General features: G+C 42.9%; 2 protein-coding genes across 2 annotated transcripts; one reads left to right on the top strand and one right to left on the bottom strand.

Moving 5' to 3' along the window:
* Positions 1-3,341: 3,341 nt before the first annotated feature.
* On the bottom strand, positions 3,342-11,203 carry LOC139460870 (uncharacterized). The gene is made up of 6 exons (XM_071242345.1): positions 11,075-11,203; positions 10,261-10,371; positions 8,473-8,554; positions 6,943-7,116; positions 4,650-4,750; positions 3,342-3,407 (listed from the first exon to the last, which is right to left on the bottom strand). Exons 1-6 carry the CDS (start codon positions 11,201-11,203, stop codon positions 3,342-3,344), a joined length of 663 nt encoding a protein of 220 aa, XP_071098446.1.
* Positions 11,204-13,015: 1,812 nt separating this feature from the next.
* LOC139460732 (uncharacterized) lies at positions 13,016-20,041 on the top strand. The gene is made up of 6 exons (XM_071242210.1): positions 13,016-13,162; positions 14,112-14,222; positions 16,636-16,720; positions 17,850-18,029; positions 18,996-19,093; positions 19,932-20,041. Exons 1-6 carry the CDS (start codon positions 13,016-13,018, stop codon positions 19,989-19,991), a joined length of 681 nt encoding a protein of 226 aa, XP_071098311.1. The 3' UTR covers positions 19,992-20,041.
* Positions 20,042-23,699: the final 3,658 nt, after the last annotated feature.

The following is a 23,699-nucleotide window of genomic DNA, read 5'->3' on the forward strand; positions in this document are numbered from 1 at the left end:
CAGCTGTGCCTGTCGTATACCGCCAATCTTTAAACGCGTTGTGACATTAATTAATGATTTCTGATATCCTCTCCTGTAGTAATGCCAGCATATCAATATGGCGGCATTAGTCGGTATGCATCGTTATTTAAACAAGAAACTCATGACATCAATCCAGATGATTCCCTCTGGATTATCAAGGTTTTACTTTAGAGAACTCCGAAGTGACAGGCCATTGAGTCATATATTAAATTGCTTTAGATACTGTAAACACTTAAAGCAGCCTTCTTCAAAATGGTCAATGTATTTCACAGTATCCAGCAGTGGACATCAAAACACTTAAGGAACTTGGAGACCAACTATCCAACATCACATTGTCTTCATTGTTTAGGCTTAAACAATATAACAAATATATGGACCAGAAAACGTTGAAGGATGGCTGCGTTATTGATTTAAAGCGATGACGGGAACGTCATTTGGAGATGACCTTCTTCATCACAAATAACTAATCGATAGCATCCTGCAATCCAGTTTTTGTCCTCTGAGGCTAACCAAACATTGTATACTACTCGTGCATTATCGATGGTGACGCGGTTAGCTGACTCAGTTCAGTAAGTGCGGAAAGTCCAATAACCTCCAGTTGTAAGCCAGGACAAATATTTTTTTCAATTACACGATTATTGTATACTGGTTAAGGTTACCTAAATTTTGTCATGATCAACGTACATGTATTTCCGACAGCTATTGTTTTCAATGACCAGTTGGTTGGTTGGTTTGTTAAACGCCGCACTCAGCAATATTCCAGCTATATGACGGCGGTCTGTAAATAATCGAGTCTGGACCAGACAATCCATTGATTAATATCATGAGCATCGATCCACGTAATTGGGATCGATGACATGCATCAACCAAGTCAGCGAGCCTGACCACCCGATCCCGTTAGTCACCTCTTACGACAAGCATAGTCGCCTTTTACGATAAGCATAGTCGCCTTTAACAGCAAGCATGGGTTGCTGAAGGCCTAGTCGACCCCGGATAGTGATTCCTGGACGAATGCTCGGCTATTGTCGGAATGTACAATCAACTCTGTTTTTGTCAGAGATCGAAAACAGTGCTTCGTTCTCAATATACTTTCACCATAGGCGAGGTGAATATTGATTATTCAATTAACTATAAATATTTTGGGCTATGGTTTAATGAACATTTAGATTTACAGTTACAATATATAAGCTGGGGAAATCGGCACTAGGTGCACCATGTGCTACGTAGTTTGACTCAGGTGTTTCCTCTGTTATATTCCCGGGGCGGTCGGGTAGCCTAGTGGTTAAGGCGTTTGCTTGTCACGCCGAAGACCCGGGTTCGAATCCCGACATTGGTACAATGTGTGAAGCCCATTTCTGGTTTTCCCCCGCCGTGATATTGCTGGAATATTGCTAAAAGCGGCGTAAAACCAAACTCACTCACTGTTATATTCTCAAAACTATATGAATCACTGGCGCAGCCTATAACACTATGGCAGTGCTATTTGGGTATATATGAACAAAGTGCATAGCAGACCATGTTAGTTCTTTCTCGGTCTGGACCGGAACTCCTCAAATATTGCAGCTTGAGGTGATTTTGGATGGACTTCCAGTGTGACTAAAGACAAACGTGAAGTCTTCAGCGCTTATATTTTGCCACATTCCAGCTATATGACGGCGGTCTAGCATAGTCGCCCTACGGCAAGCATGGGTTGCTGAAGACCTATTCTACCCCGGATCTTCACGGGTCTGCTTTTAAGTATTTGTACTGTACTTGTATTTCTGCATGCCCTGCCACAACTCAGCGAATATGTCACGCCACAAACGTAGCATATAGTATCAAGGTGTGGTGAGATGAAAGATTATTGCACTAACATAGCGACGTGCACGCACGTGTGTGTACAAGACCGGAATAATGCCGATTTTGTAGTGATAACCTACTGAGATAGCATGCCGCCGTTTAAAATGAATACCCCACTCAGACACTCAGTATACTGACTCCGAGCCGACCAGTCCTTGTTGATCTCCTTAATGCCGAGCCTGAAAAGCTTTAAAAGAATTTGCTTGCAGGGACATGTCGTGCACCTTGTGTTTTTGAATGGCGTGCTCGTCAACATTTCGTAATGTGAGCTGTTTGAGCGATTGGACAATGAATGTAACTGAGAGACATCAAGTACCAACATGTATTATTTGCGTTTCTTTTGTCGTTTAGTTTTTTATCCCTGTATTGTTTTTCCATGCTTGCTCTGTTTGTTTCATACTCTACACGTTTTGATCTGCATGGTTTAATCAAATCCGTTCAACGTGCATATGTGCAGTAGACCAACTCTATGCATGAATTTATCACATCCGTCCAATATTCTATGACTTAAAGGGGGCAGGAGTGGCCACGTCGCATAAGGCGCAGCAAACCGCTGTGCAGAGTAACGTCCTTTGGGCACGCCAGGAACCGATGATCGTGGGTCCGAACCCCGGTTCGCCCCGATTAGGTTTCTAGGTTGATTAGCACCATACTCGTTCTCGTGGGTGTCACCAAAGTCGCAAACCTCGAAGACCTGCATCACTTCAGGCTTTCCCACATCAGTGAGTGAGTGAGTGTGTTGGGTTTAACGCCGCTTTTAACATTATTCCAGTTATATCACGGCGTGTCAGCTTAATGTGGGAGGAAAGCCCGAAGTTGTGCAGGTCTCAGACGTTTACCACTTCGGTGAAACCCACGAGCACGGGTGTGGTGCTGACAAACCTAGAAACATAATTGGGGCGAACGGGGATTCGAACCCACAATCATAGGTTTCTGGCGTGCCCAAGGAACGCAACTCTGCACAGCGAATCGCGGCGCCTTAGACGACTGGGCCACCCGTGTCCCCCTTTCCCACATCAAGCTGACACGCCGTGATGTAACTGGTATCCCCCCCTCCCTCTGCAACTAAAACAACTCGAAATGCTTAACTGTTTATTCTGCAACAACATTGACATAGATGACATAGTACAGCGAGAGGGACGTTCAACGTTCATATTTTGCCCATCATCAACTACAATAAACTACGTTTATAACGAACACGCTTATAACGAACTGACGGATATAACAAACTTAGTTTTTAGTCCCGACCATTTGTTGTAGATATGCTGTATGTATGCTTATAACGAACTACGGTTATTACGAACTAAAATTAGTGGTCCCCTCGAGTTCGGTATAACCGTAGTTTACTGTATATGAAAGAGCGTTTACAGATGAATCAGGTCAGGTACATTAATGTTGTCGTTCTTGCTATTTCTGGTGACCAGGATCACGTTGTAAACATTCTGTGACGTCGTTGACGATTCAATATGTGTAGTAGGCGGTTACAGCTTCCCATACTTCAGGGCGCCCTTGTTCCGAATGATTTCAAAAATATTCACATCATCTTTCTGTAAAGAGAAATGAAATAAAACTATCGAGCGGAGTCAAACAGGTATAACTGTAATAGGATATTTATTCCCGCTGGCGAAAGTATTCTGGAGAAGGTAATATCCTAGGTATGGTATTTCCACAGCGGCAGTCGGGTAGCCTACTGGTTACGCCGAAGACCAGGGTTCGATTCCCGACATGGGTACAATGTGTGAAGCCCATTTCTGGTGTCCTCCGCTGTGATATTGCTGGAATATTGCCCAAAGGGCCGAAAACCAAACTCGCTTTTTCCACAGCCAGTATCGATCCAACACTTATAATTTCCTACATGAATATTCTTTCCTCCGGAAACTTTTTTGACCCGGAAGCATTTACGTAAGTTTCTATTCAACGCATTCTCCTTATATAATAAATGTATTATATTCCAGTTATTATTAGAATACATATTCTTGACTCGAACTAGTCGAATCGTACTGCCGGGCAATATAAAGAAAACACCAATGTTGGATGCTGGCTAACAACGAAACAAACAAGAAATGGTTAATCGATGGTGATGTATTTAATACGGGTATCATGGTTGTGTTTTGGACCTTAAGTCTGCAGTGTTTAGGCGACTGTTTTCAGCCTTGTAACGTTTTGATAACGGTTGTAATTCTTTTGGTCAAATTCAATTTTCAAGTGATACTGTCACTGCCAATATTCATATAAGGTCAGTAAAAATTCAATGTCAATATTAATTTACTGTCAAGTTTAATGTTAATACCCCCTGAATGTCAAGACCCTTTAAATGTCAGTTGTATTATCACTGCACATGTGAAGTCAATTTAATGTCAATACTCATTTAATGTCAACTTTTATGACAGTACTCATTTATTGTCACTTTTAAATCAATACACCTTTAGTGTTAGTTTTATTGCCAGTGCTGCTTTAATGTCAATATTCATTAACGTCAACTTTAATGTCAATACTCGTTTAATGTCAACTTTTATGACAGTACTCATTCATTGTCAGTTTGAAAATGAATAGTCCTTTCATGTTAGTTTTATTGCCAGTGCTCCCTTAATGTCAATATTCATTAACGTCAACTTTAATGTCAATACTCGTTTAATGTCAACTTTTATGACAGTACTCATTTATTGTCAGTTTGAAAATGAATACTCCTTTAGTGTTAGCTTTATTGCCAGTGCTCCCTTAATGGCAATATTCATTTACGTCAACTTTAATGTCAATACACGTGTAATGTCAAAGTTAATTTAACTTACCTGAGAACAGGTTAGCGTAGGGCAGGTGGGTGGAGGATCGAACACGGAGTCATCAAAGTCGGTACTGAGCGACCCCCAGCCAGTCGCTAACAGAAAGTTCACTGTGGAGGCAAAATAACATGCAATAAAATATTTATATGCCCTCTGATATAATCCCCATCCACGATCAAGTTAAGCATTTTTAATCGTGGCACCACGTGGGGATTTGGGGTAAGGATACGTTCTTTGAACCCATGCTTGTCAATACCAGTCTACCGCAGACGCAAAAGAACATGCGACAAAATATTTCAACCTTGTCCATATACCCCTTTCCCCGTGGGTTACAAATAGGTCCCAAGAACCCAAGTATGCTTGTCGTCACAGACGGGTTGTCAGGCTCTGTGACGCATCTTCCCAAGGCAAGGGAGTTAACTTACCATGAAAGTCCAGTTTCCACCCTTGCCGAACAAAGCTGGTATTATGGAGTTATATTTTGGCTGGACTAACGAGTCAATGCATAGTCCAATCAAAATCGCCTAATAAAATCGACATCCGGTTCGTAAACTGCCGTGCGGCTTCGGTCGATTGCAGTATTTGCAAAGCATTTGTACCGTCAACTTAGCGTCAACAGATATTTTCTTAATCTTCCATGTTTTCAGTCAAGGTGCTCACGTGATTTGATGCATTTCGCGAAGTTAGACCCGTTTTATTAAAATATGGATCTTACTTATCGATCAGATCGTTTTCTTTCGGCGACGCCATTTTATTTGAAGCAAATGCATGTGATATGAGAGGTAGAATCACATTTAGCTTGTTCCCAAATGTCGGGCTGATATCGTGAGAATGACACTTACAGTATTCCATAGTAAAGAAACAGGGGTTTCATATTTTCTACTTACCAATCAGACCATCTCGATTTTTAAAAGATTACTGACATGTGTCTTGTTGACAAGCGTATTTGTGGAACACGATCATAGTATTCTTGTTCACGTTGAGGAAGCAGATACTAGTTTGGTTTCGTCTGTTCAGGAGGGGGGAACGTATGGACCAGTCGTCTAGGCGCCGCGATTCGCTGTGGAGAAGCCTCTTGGCCATGCCTGAAACCTACGATTGTGGGTTCGAATCCCGGTTCACCCCTTTTATGTTTCTAGGTTTGTCAGCATCGTACCCGTACTCGTGGGTTTCATCGAAGGAGTAAACGTCTAAGACAGTCATCGGGGCGGTCGGGTAGCCTAGTAGTTAAAGCGTTCGCTCGTCACGCCGAAGACCCGGGATCGATTCCCAACATGGGTACAGTGTGTGAAGCCCATTTCTGGTGTCCACCACCGTGATGTTGCTGGAATATTGCTAAAAGCGGCGTAAAACCATACCCGCTCACTTACTAAAACAGGCATCACCTCGGGCTTTCCTCCCACATTAAGATGACACGCCATACCGGAATACCTTTAAAAGCGGCGTTAAACCCAACTCACTCACTTACTGTTCAGGACACGCACAATCTCTTTATCAACGCACAACACTCGGACTCATGAACACAAGAAGCACATTATGTGATATTATCATGAAATGTGTTCAATCGTCGAACAAACCCTGCCCCGTCATCAAGTTGTATTTGTTATGGGTTTAATAAAGTTATGCTCCTGTTCTGTTCTGATGACAACATATGAGTTGTGTTTAGCAGCAGCAGCAACAACAACAACAACAACAACAACAACAACAACAACAACAACAACAACAACAAATGCTACACAAGCACTTCACTTCCACTTCACGTCATCTTCCCGAGACAAGCCTGTCCTCTAGCCTATATCAAAGCCTAGTTTCTACCCTTGCCACATCAAGGCCAGTTTACTCGACCCTGGCGCCATCTCATGTAGACCACGAGTCGTGCCCCTTGTAATGAAAACGCGATATCCAATCAAATCGCTTTTCTTATCTCGTATAGCTTCTCAAACATGGCGACTACCATAAGTGGCGTCCTAGTCGATTAGGTAACGAAAACATTCGCGATTTCATACCTGTCACAAAAGCATTGTCAATCGTTGGTGGGTTTAAAAGATTTTCGTGTCAACAAAGACAGGCAGCGGTAAATCACTTTCATACAAAGGTGTACAAGTCGTGGATGTTGATTTTGTGAAACGTTCTCTGATTGGACTATCGATATGTGCGATAGTCCAATCGTATTTCGCACAGGAAAGTAGGCTTGATGTGGCAAGGGTGGAAACAAGGCTTTGATTAAAAGGATAGTAGACCCTTTTGCCTCGGGAAGATTATATGCTTAAATTCGAATGGATTTACTTTTTCAAAGACTTACGTTGGCCGAGACCGAAGCTGTCTCCCTGTAACGGTATGCATGCGTCACTGACAAGGAAAACATGGCCGACTTTGTATCTGCCGTCCTGAGAGTCCATCTCCTTGTAGAATGCACGCGCTGTCAGGGAATTGTCTCCATACCCCAGGTTTACCTCAAACAAGTGCCTGGAGGAATCTGGAAACATGATGGAAAGGTTATCATTGAATACCGGCTCCCACATGCACGATATATATATATTTAAAAAAAAAATACATTTTTGTTGTTGACATCATTTATTCATGTTAATTGTCCACGATTTCATGCACGATTCATGACATGTAAGATTCATCGTCAATACTTTTGTTACTTTATTTGGTTGTTGTTTAACGCCGCACAATATTCCAGCTATATAACGGCAGTCTGTAAATAATCGAGTCTGGACATGACAATCCAGTGATTGACATCATGAGCATTGTTCCACTCAGTTTGAATAGGATGACATGTTTCAACCAAGTCAGCGAGCCCGACCACCCGACCCTGTTAGACGCCTCTTACGACAAGCATAGTCGCCTTTTACGGCAAGGATGGGTTGCTGAGGACCTATCGTTTCCCAGATCCTCAAGGGTATCATGTTTGGATCTTCATCTATTCCGTATCTAAAGTCCAATGTGAGTGAGTATGGTTTTACGCTGCTTTTAGCAATATTCCAGCAATATCACGGCGGGGGACACCAGAAATGGGCTTCACACATTGTACCCATGTCGGGAATCGAACCCGGGTCTTCTGCGTGACGAGCGAACGCTTTAACCACAAGGCTACGCGACCGCCCCTTAAAGTCCAATGTAAACTTGAAAGAAGTCGAAAGAAAGCTAACGCTTGAAAGTAGGATTTAATAACAAAAGAGTGCAAACGTTTTATGAACCTGTCACTTGACATTTCACTGCTGTGAACTTAACATTTTGATTGAATTATTGTCATACAAGAGTTACCTCCATGCAAATTGTCTCCCTTTATCGTAAGTGTCTGGCCCGTATACAAACTACTGACTTCCTGTTTACGTTAGTTCCACATTGACAAGGCAAAATAATTATGATCATCTATGGAGTTAATATCGTTTTTGGCCGTTTGTTATTCTCTTGAAAATGTTTCACCATAAACTCTAAATTAACTAGCCTCAATCGAGACTGTTCGTTTCGAAAAGCGCCATTTTTGTTTCGTGAACAGCGTGTGTTCAAACGCTTCCAACAGCGGTCTCGTAGCTTTCAAGAATGCTTTATATATTAAAGTTTATTTTGTATATAATCATATCCAAATGCATGATTAAGGATTTTAGTGACCTTATTACCTTTGTTTTATTTTTTTAAGATTCTGCAAACCTCGGAACTACGTTACAAGGGGTGGTGAAACGTCCCTGCGTGTCAAGTAGGGAGAAATTACGTTTCAAGGTTTTACATTTGTAATGAAAAAAAATAATTTCCGGTAGACAACGACACAAAAATATAATATTTCCCTCGACACATGAAATATCCTCTTTGTATTTTAATGAACTACCTGTACAGAATCTACGAAATGGCAAGTTGATGGTCTCTACGGTGCAGGCGTTAGTTTTAGTGTTGATTATGTAGCGCCGCTTCTGAAAAGAAAAAACATGTGAGAAGGAAAATGAGAACTGAAACACCCGGCATCTGTTTAACTTCCTGTTGCTGCAACTCATGTTTTCCAATGCTACTTGGCATGACATATTGTAAAAGATTTGATCAAGGTAGACCAATGAAATAGATGCCCTATAGGATAAGACATATGTGTTGTTATATACTGAATATATGCTCTTATCTTGTAAGCTACATATCTGACAACGAAACAATTGCCTCCTCGGACCCTGCAGCTGATACTTCAACGTATACATCTTACCACGATACAGCTGTCTCCTTAGAACCTGTAGCTGATACTTCAACGTATACATCTTACCACGATACAACTGTCTCCTTAGAACCTGTAGCTGATACTTCAACGTATACATCTTACCACGATACAGCTGTCTCCTCAGACCCTGCAGCTGATACTTCAACGTATCCATCTTACCACGATACAACTGTCTCCTTAGAACCTGTAGCTGATACTTCAACGTATCCATCTTACCACGATACAAATGTCTCCTTAGAACCTCTACATGATACTTCAACGTGTACATCTTACCACGATACAGCTGTCTCCTCAGACCCTGCAGCTGATACTTCAACGTATCCATCTTACCACGATACAACTGTCTCCTTAGAACCTGTAGCTGATACTTCAACGTATCCATCTTACCACGATACAAATGTCTCCTTAGAACCTCTACATGATACTTCAACGTATACATCTTACCACGATACAGCTGTCTCCTCAGACCCTGCAGCTGATACTTCAACGTATCCATCTTACCACGATACAACTGTCTCCTTAGAACCTGTAGCTGATACTTCAACGTATACATCTTACCACGATACAGCTGTCTCCTTAGAACCTGTAGCTGATACTTCAGCGTATACATCTTACCACGATACAGCTTTCTCCTTAGAACCTTTACCTGATACTTCAACGTATCCATCTTACCACGATACAACTGTCTCCTTAGAACCTTTACCTGATACTTCAACGTATACATCTTACCATGATACAACTGTCTCCTTAGAACCTTTACCTGATATTTCAACGTATACATCTTACCATGATACAACTGTCTCCTTAGAACCTTTACCTGATACTTCAGCGTATACATCTTACCACGATACAACTGTCTCCTTAGAACCTCTACATGATACTTCAACGTGTACATCTTACCACGATACAGCTGTCTCCTTAGAACCTCTACATGATACTTCAGCGTATACATTTTACCACGATACAACTGTCTCCTTAGAACCTTTACCTGATACTTCAACGTATCCATCTTACCACGATACAACTGTCTCCTTAGAACCTTTACCTGATACTTCAGCGTATACATTTTACCACGATACAACTGTCTCCTTAGAACCTTTACCTGATACTTCAACTTTTCCATCTTACCATGATACAACTGTCTCCTTAGAACCTTTACCTGATATTTCAACGTATACATCTTACCATGATACAACTGTCTCCTTAGAACCTGTAGCTGATACTACTTCAACGTATACATTTTACCACGATACAACTGTCTCCTTAGAACCTTTACCTGATATTTCAACGTATACATCTTACCATGATACAACTGTCTCCTTAGAACCTGTAGCTGATACTACTTCAACGTATACATTTTACCACGATACAACTGTCTCCTTAGAACATTTAACTGATGTGTCGAATTCCACTTACATTTCTGTGATCCGATATAATCCTCATGCGATTCTGTCCGCCCTCTGCGGCATACTCGATCACCACTGCAGTTCTCTCGGTGGCACCATCGTGGAAGAACTTGGACAGTCCCTGAAACATGGCAAGTATTTACAAACGCCAACCCCATCTAGGCGATGGCTGTGACGTGCCCCAACATGTACTCAAATCACTCTCACCCTTCAAACAGTCAGATCATGTGGAAGGAAATCATTGAAGATGTTAGGCGTTTCCCGCTTTTGTGAAACCCGGGAATACGGATATAGTGCCGACAAACCATATCAGGGCGAACAGGAATTCGAACCCAGGATTACAGCCTTCTGGACGCCTAAAAAACGTTTGTTTGTTTATTTGTTGTTTAACGCCGCACTCAGCAATATTCCAGCTATATGACGGCGGTCTGTACATAATCGAGTCTGGACCAGACAATCCAGTGATTGTCATCATGAGCATCGATTCACACCATTGGGATGCGATGACATGCATCAATCAAGTCAGCGAGCCTTACCACCCGATCCCGTTAGTCGCCTCTTACGACAAGCATAGTCACCCTTTATGGCAAGCCTGGGTTGCTAAAGACCTGTTCCACCCCGGATCATCATGGGCCCCTAAAATACGTAATCCTACAAAATCATTTGCAGTGCCATACAGGATTGGACTCCCTTCCCCGCCTCCGTATTCCCCATCCCCGTTCGTGAAACCAATGAGTACAGGTATGGTGCTAGCAACGTAAGGAAATCTGGGATTCGAACCCACGATCATAAGATCCTGGACACATCAAAGGGACGAAACTTACCACTTCAGATTTTGGAGAACCTTTGATCATCTCTAGGCCTGCCGTCAACTGGTAGGCACTGAACCTCTCAGGGGCACAACACCCATTTGCAGAGACTACCACAACGGCTAAAACGGCGCACAACAACATTGTTGAGATTTCAGAGGTGTCTGGGAAATCAGTGGAGATCGGTGCGCTTTTATACAACGTACGTAGTGTGGGATATATCAAAAGCGCGGGGAGACATTAATGCCCTGATTCAGTTTCCTGTCTGAAAACTCTATATATGTCTAAATTAGTTTCATAGTTATTAGCGTTTCTGTATATCTGTTCAATCAACGTCTATCAAGTCACGTTTCCGTTTCTGATGATGTCTTAGACAAACAACTTAATAATTTTTCATTAAAATTTGGGACAGACCCTACAAGGGTTCAATGATCACATGACCGAATTACGATCACATGTACCGTTATTATAATGAAAATATACGATATTAACATTTTTTTAATGAATAGAGTACTTTATGATTTATGTTACGATATGTTTTTGAATGATATTAATTCAAATTGTTGCTGAAGAAGACTAATATGTGTTATTACATATCATAGGTATCTGTTTCCAGGATGCAGATGTCAAAAACTGTGTCTCAAAGTTTGTAAACTGTTAGATTATCAAAATCATTAAATTATCAAATGTGTCTGTTCTCATCTTCATCATATTATAATTCTTACAGAGCGTGTAGAATGATAGTTAGCAAATTTTACAATGATTCGTGCTTCCTCGGTTGTTGTGACTGCTCAAGACAGTGAGTGAGTGAGTTGGGTTTAACACGCTTTTAACAGTAAATATTATACCACGGCGTGTCAGCTTAATGTGAAAGGAAAGCCCGAAATGATGCAGGTCTCAGGCGTTTACCACCCCGGTGAAACCCACGAAAACCTAGAAACATGGTCGGGACGAACCGGAATTCGAACCCACAATCATAGGTTTCTGGCGTGCCAAAGGGACGCAACTCTGCATAGTGAATTGCGGCGCCTTAGACGACTTGCAATTGGCCACCTGTGCCGCACCCCCCCCCCCCCCCCTCCCTCCCCCTTAAGATTAAGATTAACGCTTGATTGATCAATCGGGGGTCGATGGTGAGGTGAGGTGAGTGTATGTGTGGCTGCTTGTACTGACTGCTATGACGCGACCGGGGATCGAACCCACGACCTTCCGCTCTCCGGTCAGACGCTCTATCCACTAGACCAGTCGTCAAAGGCACCGCAATTCGCTGTGCAGGGTTGCGTCCCTTAGCCGTCCCAGGCACCTGTGATTGTGGGTGCGAATTCCAGATTAGCCCTTTGTATGATTCTAGGTTTATAAACAACATAGCCTGCTCGTGGACTTCAACAAAGTGCTAAACATAATATAATCATAAGGAATACTAAGGACATTTATATAGCCCTGAAATCCACATCACTAAGGGACTTGCTCAAACATCTTAGATCTACATCACTTAGGGTTTTCCTCGCACATCAAACCACACCGTGATATAACTCAAACATTGTTCAAAGCGGTGTTAAAAAATTACTCGCTCTCTAATTTCAAAGATAAATCATTTGCACACTGTTCATATTACCTGTATATTTCCCCTGCGAGAAACATGATACATCCCCTTTTGTTCCCGTCACACGGAATAATATTAAATCTTTAAAGACATAAAATAAATTTAATTTGTTTGAAACATATGAAAGCAACAATGGACTGCATTAGAAAACATTGTCAGCTCTGAAGCGCGTTATTATATTAGTTGTGATATCATATTGCGCTAGATTCCATTCAATCAACGTGGACTTGGCAACATTTTGGTGACTAATGCTGCTTCATCACGGCATGTTACTGGACTGAAATCTATATAAACCCGGTTAGCCGGGGAGATTTCAGACTTGACTATTGAATGAGGACACGTTCACGTTCAATATGTTGAAGTTGATGTTTGTCGTTGCTGTTTTCGGCGTGTCGGTCGCTGAGAGGAAATGCGCCCCGCCATCTTGGAGAGCAGATGAGGGATCCTTTGGATTGGGCCTGCCTCGTATCAAAGGGGACTACAAGCCGCTTAAAGAGAGGGTGAGTAAAGGTTGGTTGGTTGGTTGGTTGTTTTATGCCGCACTCAGCAATATTCCAGCTATATGACGGCGGTCTGTAAATAATCGAGTCTGGACCAGTGATTGAGCAATTGGGATCGATGACATGTATCAACCAAGTCAGCGAGCCTGACCACCCGATCCCGTTAGTCGCCTTTTACGACAAGCATAGTCGCCTTTTACGTCAAGCATGGGTTGCTGAAGACCTATTCTACCCCGGAATCTTCACGGGTCGGGTGAGTACAGGACCACCCTAATTAACTTGGGGGTTCTTGGCTACCCACGCCCTCCCTTAATGTTGTGGTTGTTTGTTTGTTTGTTGTTTAACGCCGCACTCTGCAATATCCCAGCTATATGACGGCGATCTGTGAATAATCGAGTCTGTACCAGAAAATCCAGTGATTGACATCATGAGCACCGATCCACAGAAATGGGATACCATGACATGCATCCACCGAGTCAGCGAGCCTGACCACCCGATCCCGTTAGTCGCCTCTTGCGACAAGCATAGTCGCTTTGTACAGCATGGGTTGCTGATGACCTATTCTACCCCGGATCTTCACGGGGAAATGGGTAAATAGGAATCTACATGCAAGAACAGACAGTCATATAGCATGAGTTTATACATGAGAAGCGGCGGTCGGGTAGCCTAGTGGTTAAAGCGTTCGCTCGTCACGCCGAAGACCCGGGTTCGATTCCCGACATGGGTACAATGTGTGAAGCCCATTTCTGGTGTCCCCCGCCGTGATATCGCTGGAATATTGTTAAAAGCGGCGTTAAACCATACTCACTCACTCACTCACTTATACATGAGATCATACCGTTTGATGCTGTAGTATTTAGGATTCATGCATTGGAGATGGTGATTAAAAGCATACATTTTCTGCACCAACTGTTTTCCAATTATATCTTTTCCTTTTGTTTCATCCCAGGGGCACAACACCGTCTACTACGACTTACAGAACCAGAGGACGGCAATTCTGTCCAACATTTCTGTCGGAGACCGTGAAGCGGATTTCAAGATTATCACCGACTATAAAGCAGTAGGTACCATGTAGTATGTGAGTGAGTGAGTGAGTGAGTGGGTGGTTGGGTGGGAGAGTGAGTGAGTGAGTGAGTGAGTGAGTGAGTGAGGGAGGAAGGGAGGGAGGGAGGATGGGTGGTGTAGGATGGGTCCATTTGCTATTGAGATGATGTTTGAAGTATGAGGCTGAAAGTAGAGTAGATGAATGAATCGAATGAGTGAGTGAGTGAGTGAGTGAGTTATTCACAATGCTCTGAACACTATTTAGTACCAATTAAGTTATATCAAGACATGCCGGCTTGAGGACAATCCGAATGATACAAGTCATAGACGTTTAAACACTTTGCTGATATCCACGAGCAAGGGTAATATACTTACACTAGAAATTCGACAAGATATCATATGGAGCCAGGGATACGAACCACGACCATAGGTCTCCGGCAGGCCTGTGGGACACAAACTGCAGAGCGAATTGCGGCGCCTTACAGAGTTAGGGGTTGTGAAGGGACAATGACACATCAAGGGGTCCGTGGCTAGTTCAAAGGTTAATACACGTAGATTCCCATATGGCCAGGATTTGAGTGAATGAGCGGTCCTTATTTAACGCCGCTATGAACATTTTGTCAATTAAATGACAGCATGTCAGCTAAAAGTGGGAGGAGAACTCCAAATGATGGGGATCTTAAACGTCATAACGTATATTGCAAAATTCACGTACACTGGTATGATGTTAACATGCCAAAACTCATGACATGGGATTCGAACTCAGAGGTGAGGTGAAATGGTGTCCAAGATGATTGCACTTATATAGCGACGTGCATGCACGTTTGTGCGTGTGTGGCTGGTTGTGCTAGTCCAGACTGATGCCGATGTATAGTGCTAGCCCACTGAGGTACCTTGTCGCAGTTTGAAATGTATACCCCACTCAGACACAGTATACTGACTCTGAGCCGACCAGTCCTTGTTTTAGCCCCTTAATGCTTAATGCCGCAGTTTCACATGAATACCCCACCCAGACACAGTGTACTGACTCCGAGCCGACCAGTCCTTGTTTTAGCCCCTTAATGCCGAGCGCCAGACAGGGTAACAACAAGTGTCATCTTTAAAAGTCTTTTAGTGTGACGCTCCCGGGATCGAACCCCGGACCTTCCACTTTCCGGGCGGACGTTATACCGCTAGACCACCTGAACACCTCATATGTGTCTATCCACGGTACTCTAGGCTATGATGTCTCAAATGTATCATGATAAATACCCTGGGCGCATTCGCTACCATTGCTGGGGACAGGGGTGGTTCCGTCGTTTGATACGCCGTGCAGAGTTGCGTCCCTTGAGCACGCCAGAAAACTACGGTCGTGGGTTCGCCCCGATTATGTTTCTAGGTTCATCAGCACCATACCCGTGCTCGTGGGTTTCACCGAAGTGGTAAACGTCTGAGACCTGCATCATTATGAGCTTTCCTCCCACATGAAGCTGACACGCCGTGATATAACTGGAATACTGTTAAAAGTGGCGTTACATCAAATTTTCTCTTTCACGGGCACGTGTGACGTCCGATTAGAATTACAGGACGCAGCCAATCAAATAACTCGGGTGAGCGAGAGACGATCTGTGCTGAGGCAGTGACAGGAGAGACAGAGATGCTGAACGAACGATCATGGAGCTGGGTCCAGGCTATTTAGAATACAGCTATAATTCAATGGATGCACGGGGATGCTTATAGTAGCGCATATTGTTTTCTGTTATGGTGGAAACAGACCAGGGATAATTATTGGTTAATGTGCTGAATCTGGGATTCGATCACGGCAGGCTTGTTTAGTATAGAGACCCAGTCATATCAATACTTTCTTTATCTGTATTTTCCCCCTTTAAATCCAAACTGGTTCTTCTCCCAATGACTAGTCTTCCTCTCTTAGGGACTAGTCTTCCTCTCCCATTGATTAGCCTTCCAGTCCCACTGACTAGCCTTCCTCTCCAAATGACTAGTCTTCTCCTTCCATAGACTAGTGTTCTTCTTCCAGTGACTAGTCATTCTCTCCCAATGACTAGTCTACCTCTTCCATAGACTAGTGTTCTTCTTCCAATGAATAGCCATCCTCTCCTAATGACTAGTCTTCCTCTCACAATGACTAGCCTTCCTCTTCCAATGACTAGCCTTCCTCTCCCAATGACTAGCCTTCCTCTCCCAATGACTAGTCTTCTTCTTCCAATTTTTAGCCTTCCTCTCCCAAAGACTAGTCTTCCTCTCCCAATGACTAGCCTTCCTCTCCGAATGAATAGCCTTCCTCTCCCAATGACTAGTCTTCTTCTTCCAATTTTTAGCCTTCCTCTCCCAAAGACTAGTCTTCCTCTCCCAATGACTAGCCTTCCTCTCCGAATGACTAGCCTTCCTCTCCCAATGACTAGTCTGAAGATATCAGTTTGTCTGTGCAGGGAGTTCGCTACATAATCAACGAGAAGAAAAACACATGCAAAGTCAAAGAGATCAAGCGAAGTTTCCCAGAAGTCTGCATACCAGGTATGTGGCAACAGCTTTGATAAAACGTCGTGTATTTGATGCGATATCTTTCCTCATATAACGAAAACAAACAAATATTGTGTATATTCACTTTGCATTTCTTTTTACGTGTTCTTTATATAGTTATGATTTTTGAGTCATTTGAAAAATACTTTCTTTGATATTATTACGCCTGCGAGTTCATTTAAGCAAATAACCATTCAAACTAATCGTACTATTTGTTTAGGGATTTTAGTTTTTAATGTCAGCTTTTACTGTTTATTGTGATATCTAACTGAACTGTTAGTGATCTGTGTTATCATTGTCTACTCACATATAGGAAACTCGTAAACAGTTCTAGCCGCGAATAGTTGCACTATTGATGATGCGGCTTAGAGCAATAGTTACTCACTCACTCACTGTTTATTAGGGAAGCAAATTTAATTTTGTACATAAATTGTTAATCATTTCCAACAAAGTCATGCCTAGCGAAGTTCTCGGATAAATACTGTTTCAGAGAATGTGCTGTTTCTGTGTGTCATCGATGTTTTCTAAGAAGGCGCTGTTTCTGAATGTTTCTGAATGTTATCGATTGTTAGAGAGAAGGCGCTGTTTCTGAATGTTTCTGAATGTCATCGATTGTTTGAGAGAAGGCGCTGTTTCTGTGTGTCATCGATTGTTTCAGAGAAGGCGCTGTTTCTGTGTGTCATCGATTGTTTCAGAGAAGGCACTGTTTCTGTGTGTCATCGATTGTTTGAGATAAGGCGCTGTTTCTGTGTGTCATCGATTGTTTCAGAGAAGGCGCTGTTTCTGTGTGTCATCGATTGTTTGAGAGAAGGCGCTGTTTCTGTGTGTCATCGATTGTTTCAGAGAAGGCGCTGTTTCTGTGTGTCATCGATTGTTTGAGAGAAGGCGCTGTTTCTGTGTGTCATCGATTGTTTCAGAGAAGGCGCTGTTTCTGAATGTTATCGATTGTTTCAGAGAAGGCGCTGTTTCTGTGTCGTGGATTGTTTCGGAGAAGGCGCTGTTTCTGTGTGCCAAAAATATTTCATAAAAGACGTCTATTCTGTATGACACAATCTGTTTCAGAGAAGCTGTTGTTCATGAATGACATATCCTGTTTCACAAAAGGTGGTATTTCCTGTTTCAGAGAAAACGAGGTTTCTGTTTGATGTCCAGCTCGGGTTCGCAGTCAATGGCGAGAAGACCATCAGTGCCAAGGCTTACTTTGGCGAGTTCGACAGAAGGAAGGGGAGAGTAGGCGTCGTCGCCACCGTCACCAGCGACCGCAACATCCCCGTCATGTCCTATGAATACGGCCTCGGACAAAGTTTGTTGATTGTTTTATATATACACGTGTGAGTGAGTGGTGTAAGGGGGTCTTGAGTGGGTGGGTGGGTGGGTGGGTGAGAGAGTGAGTGGTGAAGGGTGGGCCTTGGGTGAGTTAGTGAGTGAGTTTTTGTTCGGTTGTTATTTAACGCCGCAATCAGCAATATTCCAGCCATATGACGGCGGTTTGTAAATAATCGAGTCTGCATCAACCAAGTCAGCGAACCTGACCACCCGATCCCGTTAATGGCATCTTACGTCAAGCATGGGTTGCTGAAGACCTATTCTACCCCGGATCTTCACCAGTGAGTGAGTGAGTGAGTGAGTGAGTGAGTGAGTGAGTGAGGATGGGTGGTGTAGGGTGGGTCCATTTGCTATTGAGATGATGTTTGAAGTATGAGTAAAATAGATGAATGAATCCTTGTATGCAGCTAGCATAAAGATTGTAATTTTCCAAATCCGCAAACGGAAAGGTGGAATATGTTTTTGCCTATATATTGGCAAGGTCAGATGTTATGTTGAAGAAATATTTGGAATATTAGTATTCAGACATATTCAAATGACGGCAACTAGCATTGCCTTCTTCTGTAAGTTTGCAGATTCTGGACTTCAGATACATACATATATAAGACTAAATATAATATTTCAATAAATCTGAATGCTATGACCCGTGAAGATCCGGCAAGAGAATAGGTCAGCAACCTATCAACATTCTATTAATGTTAAACACCCTGGACCAATTTGTTACCATACTAGCTTTGTATTTTTTCCTAAGTCAACTGTCATGCCGCTGAAAAAAAATGTATATAGATGATAAATCAATTATAGCGATGGGCGAGACAAATCTTGTGTTCCGTTGCTTCGCTTTGGTTGCGAATGGTCCCAGGGTATTTAATCGGAACAGAATGATGTCGTAGTACCTGTGTTGTCGAGTGTGGACTCAGTTGATTAATGACATATTTTGCAGACAAATACCTCCAGTCAACGCTTTTTGGAAATGTAGCTGCCCCAATACCATCTGATGAATCTGGTGTCTTCTCCCCACCCGCTATCTGCAACAGCATGGTAAGAGTGAGTGAGTGAGTGAGTGAGTGAGTGAGTGAGTGAGTGAGTTGAAACGCCACATACCACATTATTTTTTAGGTAAAGCCTGACGATAGCCAGGTGTGAAACTTTTGTCACGAGCACGGGTATGGTGCTGACAAACCAAAATACATAATCAGGTAAATCTCGGATTCGTACCCATGATCATAGCTTCCTGACACGCCTAAGGGACGTAACTCTGCGCTGTGAACTGCAGCGCACTAGGCGGCTGGACTAGAAACCAAATTAACCGGCTGTGTCTGGTAACTTGCTCTGGAAACTTGTATTTGACCAATAAATGCCACCCGTATTAAATACATGACCATCGAATAACTTTTTCTTGTTTGTTTCATCTTTGCCACCATGAAATATGGGCGTATACTTTCTTTTGCTTCGCAGTGTATGTACAATTTGCATCGTAGTTGATAACAGAGATGTTTCATTAATTTTGCACGTCATGCTTTTTAAAAACTAAATGAGATATATGTACCTAAATGTTAATATATGTAGATATGTTTATATGTATGTGTTACACCCAATCTGTGCAACTGGCAATTGCGTGCATTATGCCGCTTTTTGTGCAGAGTTGTGTCCCTTGAGCACGCCAGGAACCTGTGATTGCGGGTTCGAATCCCGGTTCTCCACGATTGTTTCTAGGTTTTTCAGCACCATACCCATGCTCGTGGGTTTCACCGAAGTGGTAAACGTCTACGACTTGCATCACTTCGGGCTTTCCTCCCACATTAAGCTGACACGCCGTGTTAAAAGCGGCGTTAAACCCAGCTCACTCCCTCTAACATCGTTTACTTGTCTTTTCCAGTACTTTCAAGATGAAGAATTCGAGGTTTTCCTCGGGCCTATTGCTAAGATGCTGCTTTAAATAAGTTTTCATCAAGATAACCAAGAGTAACCGATGTACTCTGCCCAGACGTTGACATGGATGACATAGTGCTGTAGTGATGTTTGTTATTAAATTAATCTGCATCATTGATGTTACATGCGTGTTTTCTTTGTACGTTTTTAACGAACACGCTTATACCGTATTGACGTATATAATAACTCCGCGTCCAAAATTATTGCACTTATATAGCGACGTTCATGCACGTGTATGTGTGTGTGGCTGCTTTGTAATAGTCTGGACTGATGCCGATTTATAGTGCTAGCACACTGAGATACCATGCCGCAGTTTAACATGAATACCCCACTCAGACACAGTATACTGACACCGAGTCGACCAGTCCTTGGTTTAGCCCCTTTATGCCGAGCGCCAGACAGGGTAACGTCTTTTGGTATGACGCAGCCGTGAATCGAACCCCGGACCTTCCGCTCTACCACTAGACCACAGAGGCGGTCCAGTGTCTTCCTAACAGATCCCCGATCCAAATCTGCTTCGCGCTTTATATACTTCAGGCAGGTCCATGAGCCGTGATCTAATGACAAATACAGCATGATTCACTTCCAAAGACATTTCCCTTCAAATAGGAGTACGCATATTTTTTAGAAGGTGCAGAAATACATTAAACTTACTTGTCAAATTTGAAACCAGATCCCTCCCCTGTCGATGATTCCAAACCGATTCCAAAAGTACACAGACAGTTGCATGATTGTGGGGGATTGGACGAAGGCAATTCCGACCCCGAGGGCTTATATATTTAGAATAAAATCGAGGAGAAACAATATTAATATTTGTTTAATATTATGTATGGAAGTGCGTTACCACAGGCTAAAGAAGCGCTCGTAAAATATATCTATACCCACAACATGCTACCTTCTATGTACCACCTTCAACCAGTGCCTGACAACTGACAAAGAGGTTGTGATTCCATTCTCGTCATCCATAATAAGTGAGTGAGTGAGTACGGTTTTACGCCACTTTTAGCAAAATTCCAGCAATAGCACGGCGGAGGACACCAGAGATCTGCTTTACACATCATACCCGGTCTTACCAGGGAAAAGTAAAACTTCATAACCAGTCTTACCAGGAAAAAGTAAAACCTCATACTCAGTCTTACCAGGAAAAAGTAAAACCTCAGATATGGTCGTACCAGGAAAAAGTAAAACCTCATACCCCGTCTTACCAGTAAAAAGTAAAACCTCATACCCGGCCTTACCAGGTAAAAGTAAAACCTCATAGCCGGTCTTACCTGAAAATGTAAAACCTCATAACCGGTCTTACCAGGAAAAAGTAAAACCTCACAACCGGTCTTACCAGGAAAAAGTAAAACCTCATAACCGGTCTTACTTGGAAAAAATAAAAACCTCATACCTGGTCTTACCTGGAAAAAGTAAAACCCCTATCCAGTCTTACGAGGAAAAAGTAAAACCTACATCCGGTCTTACCTGGAAAAATTAAAAGCCAAGGGAGTTACGATAAAAATTAGCCAAGATAGTTACGATCACCTTAGCCAAGGGAGTTATGATCACCTTAGCCAAAGGAGTAACGATCACCTTAGCTAAAGATCGCTTTTTGGAACGGGGCCCTGGACGTCTACGAGTAACGTCACGTCGGAAAGATAATCATATCCGCCTAGTTCACCTGCGAAGTCGGTTTCAGACTGCAACTTTGACAACCAGCAGCTTCCCTGGGGTGTTAGAATAGGTCTCCAGCAACCCACGCTTGTCGTAAAGGGCGACTATGCTTGTCGTAAAAGGCGACTGGCGGGATCGGGTGGTCAGGCTTGCTGATTTGGTTGATGCACGTCATCTTATCTTAATTGCATGGATCGTCAATCACTGGGTTGTCTGATCCAAACTCGATTATTTACAGACCGCCGAAAATAATAGATCGTTTCTCAGCTAATCTGAAGCCGACATTCATGTGTGAGGTAAGATAACACACCATATGCCCCTCGTGACCCGTCGACCTAATATTGTACACAATTCCGTTGGATATTGGTTGCCCTATCCCGTGGACAATCGCATCAGCGAACAATGAAGAACAGACCAGTTGTCATGGGTTGTACGCATAGAATAGCTTTAGTGTTTATCGTAACTACTGTTTTATAGAACTCGAGGTCAGATAGAATATTTATATAAATAATCATGTAACAAACCCTAAAAAGCAAGCATTAAAAAATGGCGCGGTTCCACGGTCACCTATTTCCCAAACTGATCTGCCGAGCTCTTATCAACCTTTGTGGTGTCTCTGGATAAGATAAACGTCGGTGACCCTGTTACGATTTCAATTGTAATAACGCGGTTAATTGTAATCAAATGCGGTAAAATGTAATAAACTGCGGTAAAATGTTACACTGTGGTCCAGCGCCGACATTCACTGTGCAGGGTTGCAGGGCACAACAGAAACCAAGGGTCGTGGGTTCGAATCCCAGTTCGCCCCGAATATGTTTCTAGGTCTGTCAGCACCATACCCGTGGCTTTTACCAACGTGGCAAATGTCGAAGACCTGCATCACTTCGGGCTTGCGGTCACCCATCCAAGGACTCTCCGCAACCGACGTTGCTTAACGTCGCCTGATATACGACGTGCCACCATGCCAGGGAATGACCTACTTGAGGTGTGGTTAAATAGAATGTCAAATTAACGTTTTCCATATTTTGGCAAACCGAATGTACGTATTTTTCATTAGTGTCGGAGTTTCATTATATTAGCTACTTCATCTATGTGTCATAATGCATGATATATGACATAATATTCTGTGAATGTTGATGTATATATGATGTCTATGCGCGTGCATGTATGATGCATTTATAAGGCACGGATATATATAATTGTAACGCAATCGAAGCCGAGATAAATGGATCCTTGCGTTTAAGGAGAGAAGCTTTGCGCAGTGCTGTCCCGCGATTAAGGGTTATCGAGTGAGTGAGTGAGTGAGTGAGTGAGTTACTTGGGCTTAACGTTGTTTTGACTGCATGTCTGCTATATCACGGCGTTTCAGCTTGGTGTGGGAGGACAGCTGAAAGTGATGTACGTCTAGGACATTTATCACTTGGCACTTACCCCCCACGAGCACGGGTATGATGAAATATCAAAATGTATTGTTTGGGATCGAATGGAGTCTACTACCATCGGCGCCTGACGGCAGTGAATTGCGGCGCCTTAAACGGCTGGGGCAGAGGTACCCCTTCTCGGCTAAAGCCCAACGTTTCCCCATTATCCTCGTATTGAATACAGGAGTACATGTGGATTGCTCGACCTGGTTCTGAAATCCTTGAAATTCGTTGTTTATATGCATTCTTTTGTCGTCATGTTTCTGACATTTAATTTTTTTTTCGAAAAACGTTACGTAAATTATTGAGTTTTTATAGTCGATGGTTATCGGTTATTTTCATGTAGGTACCGGGGACACAAATGGCCTAGTGCTTTGGCAGATTTTGCAGATTTGTCTTTCGTAAACACGCACTCTCACTATCTTGAGCGACCCGTGAAGATTCCGGGGTAGAATAGGTCTTCAGCAACCCATGCTTGCCGTAAAATTTTCCAGCTATATGACGTCTGTCTGTAAAATAATCGAATCTGGACCAGACAATACAGTGATTGACATGAGCATCGATGCACGCAATTGGGATACGATGACATGCATCAACCAAGTCAGCGAGCCTGACCACCCGATCCCGTTAGTCGCCTC

Source organism: Haliotis cracherodii, unplaced genomic scaffold (assembly GCF_022045235.1).
Source record: "Haliotis cracherodii isolate W230 unplaced genomic scaffold, xgHalCrac1.p SCAF_14, whole genome shotgun sequence".
In the NCBI taxonomy this organism is placed as follows: Eukaryota; Metazoa; Mollusca; class Gastropoda; order Lepetellida; family Haliotidae; genus Haliotis; species Haliotis cracherodii.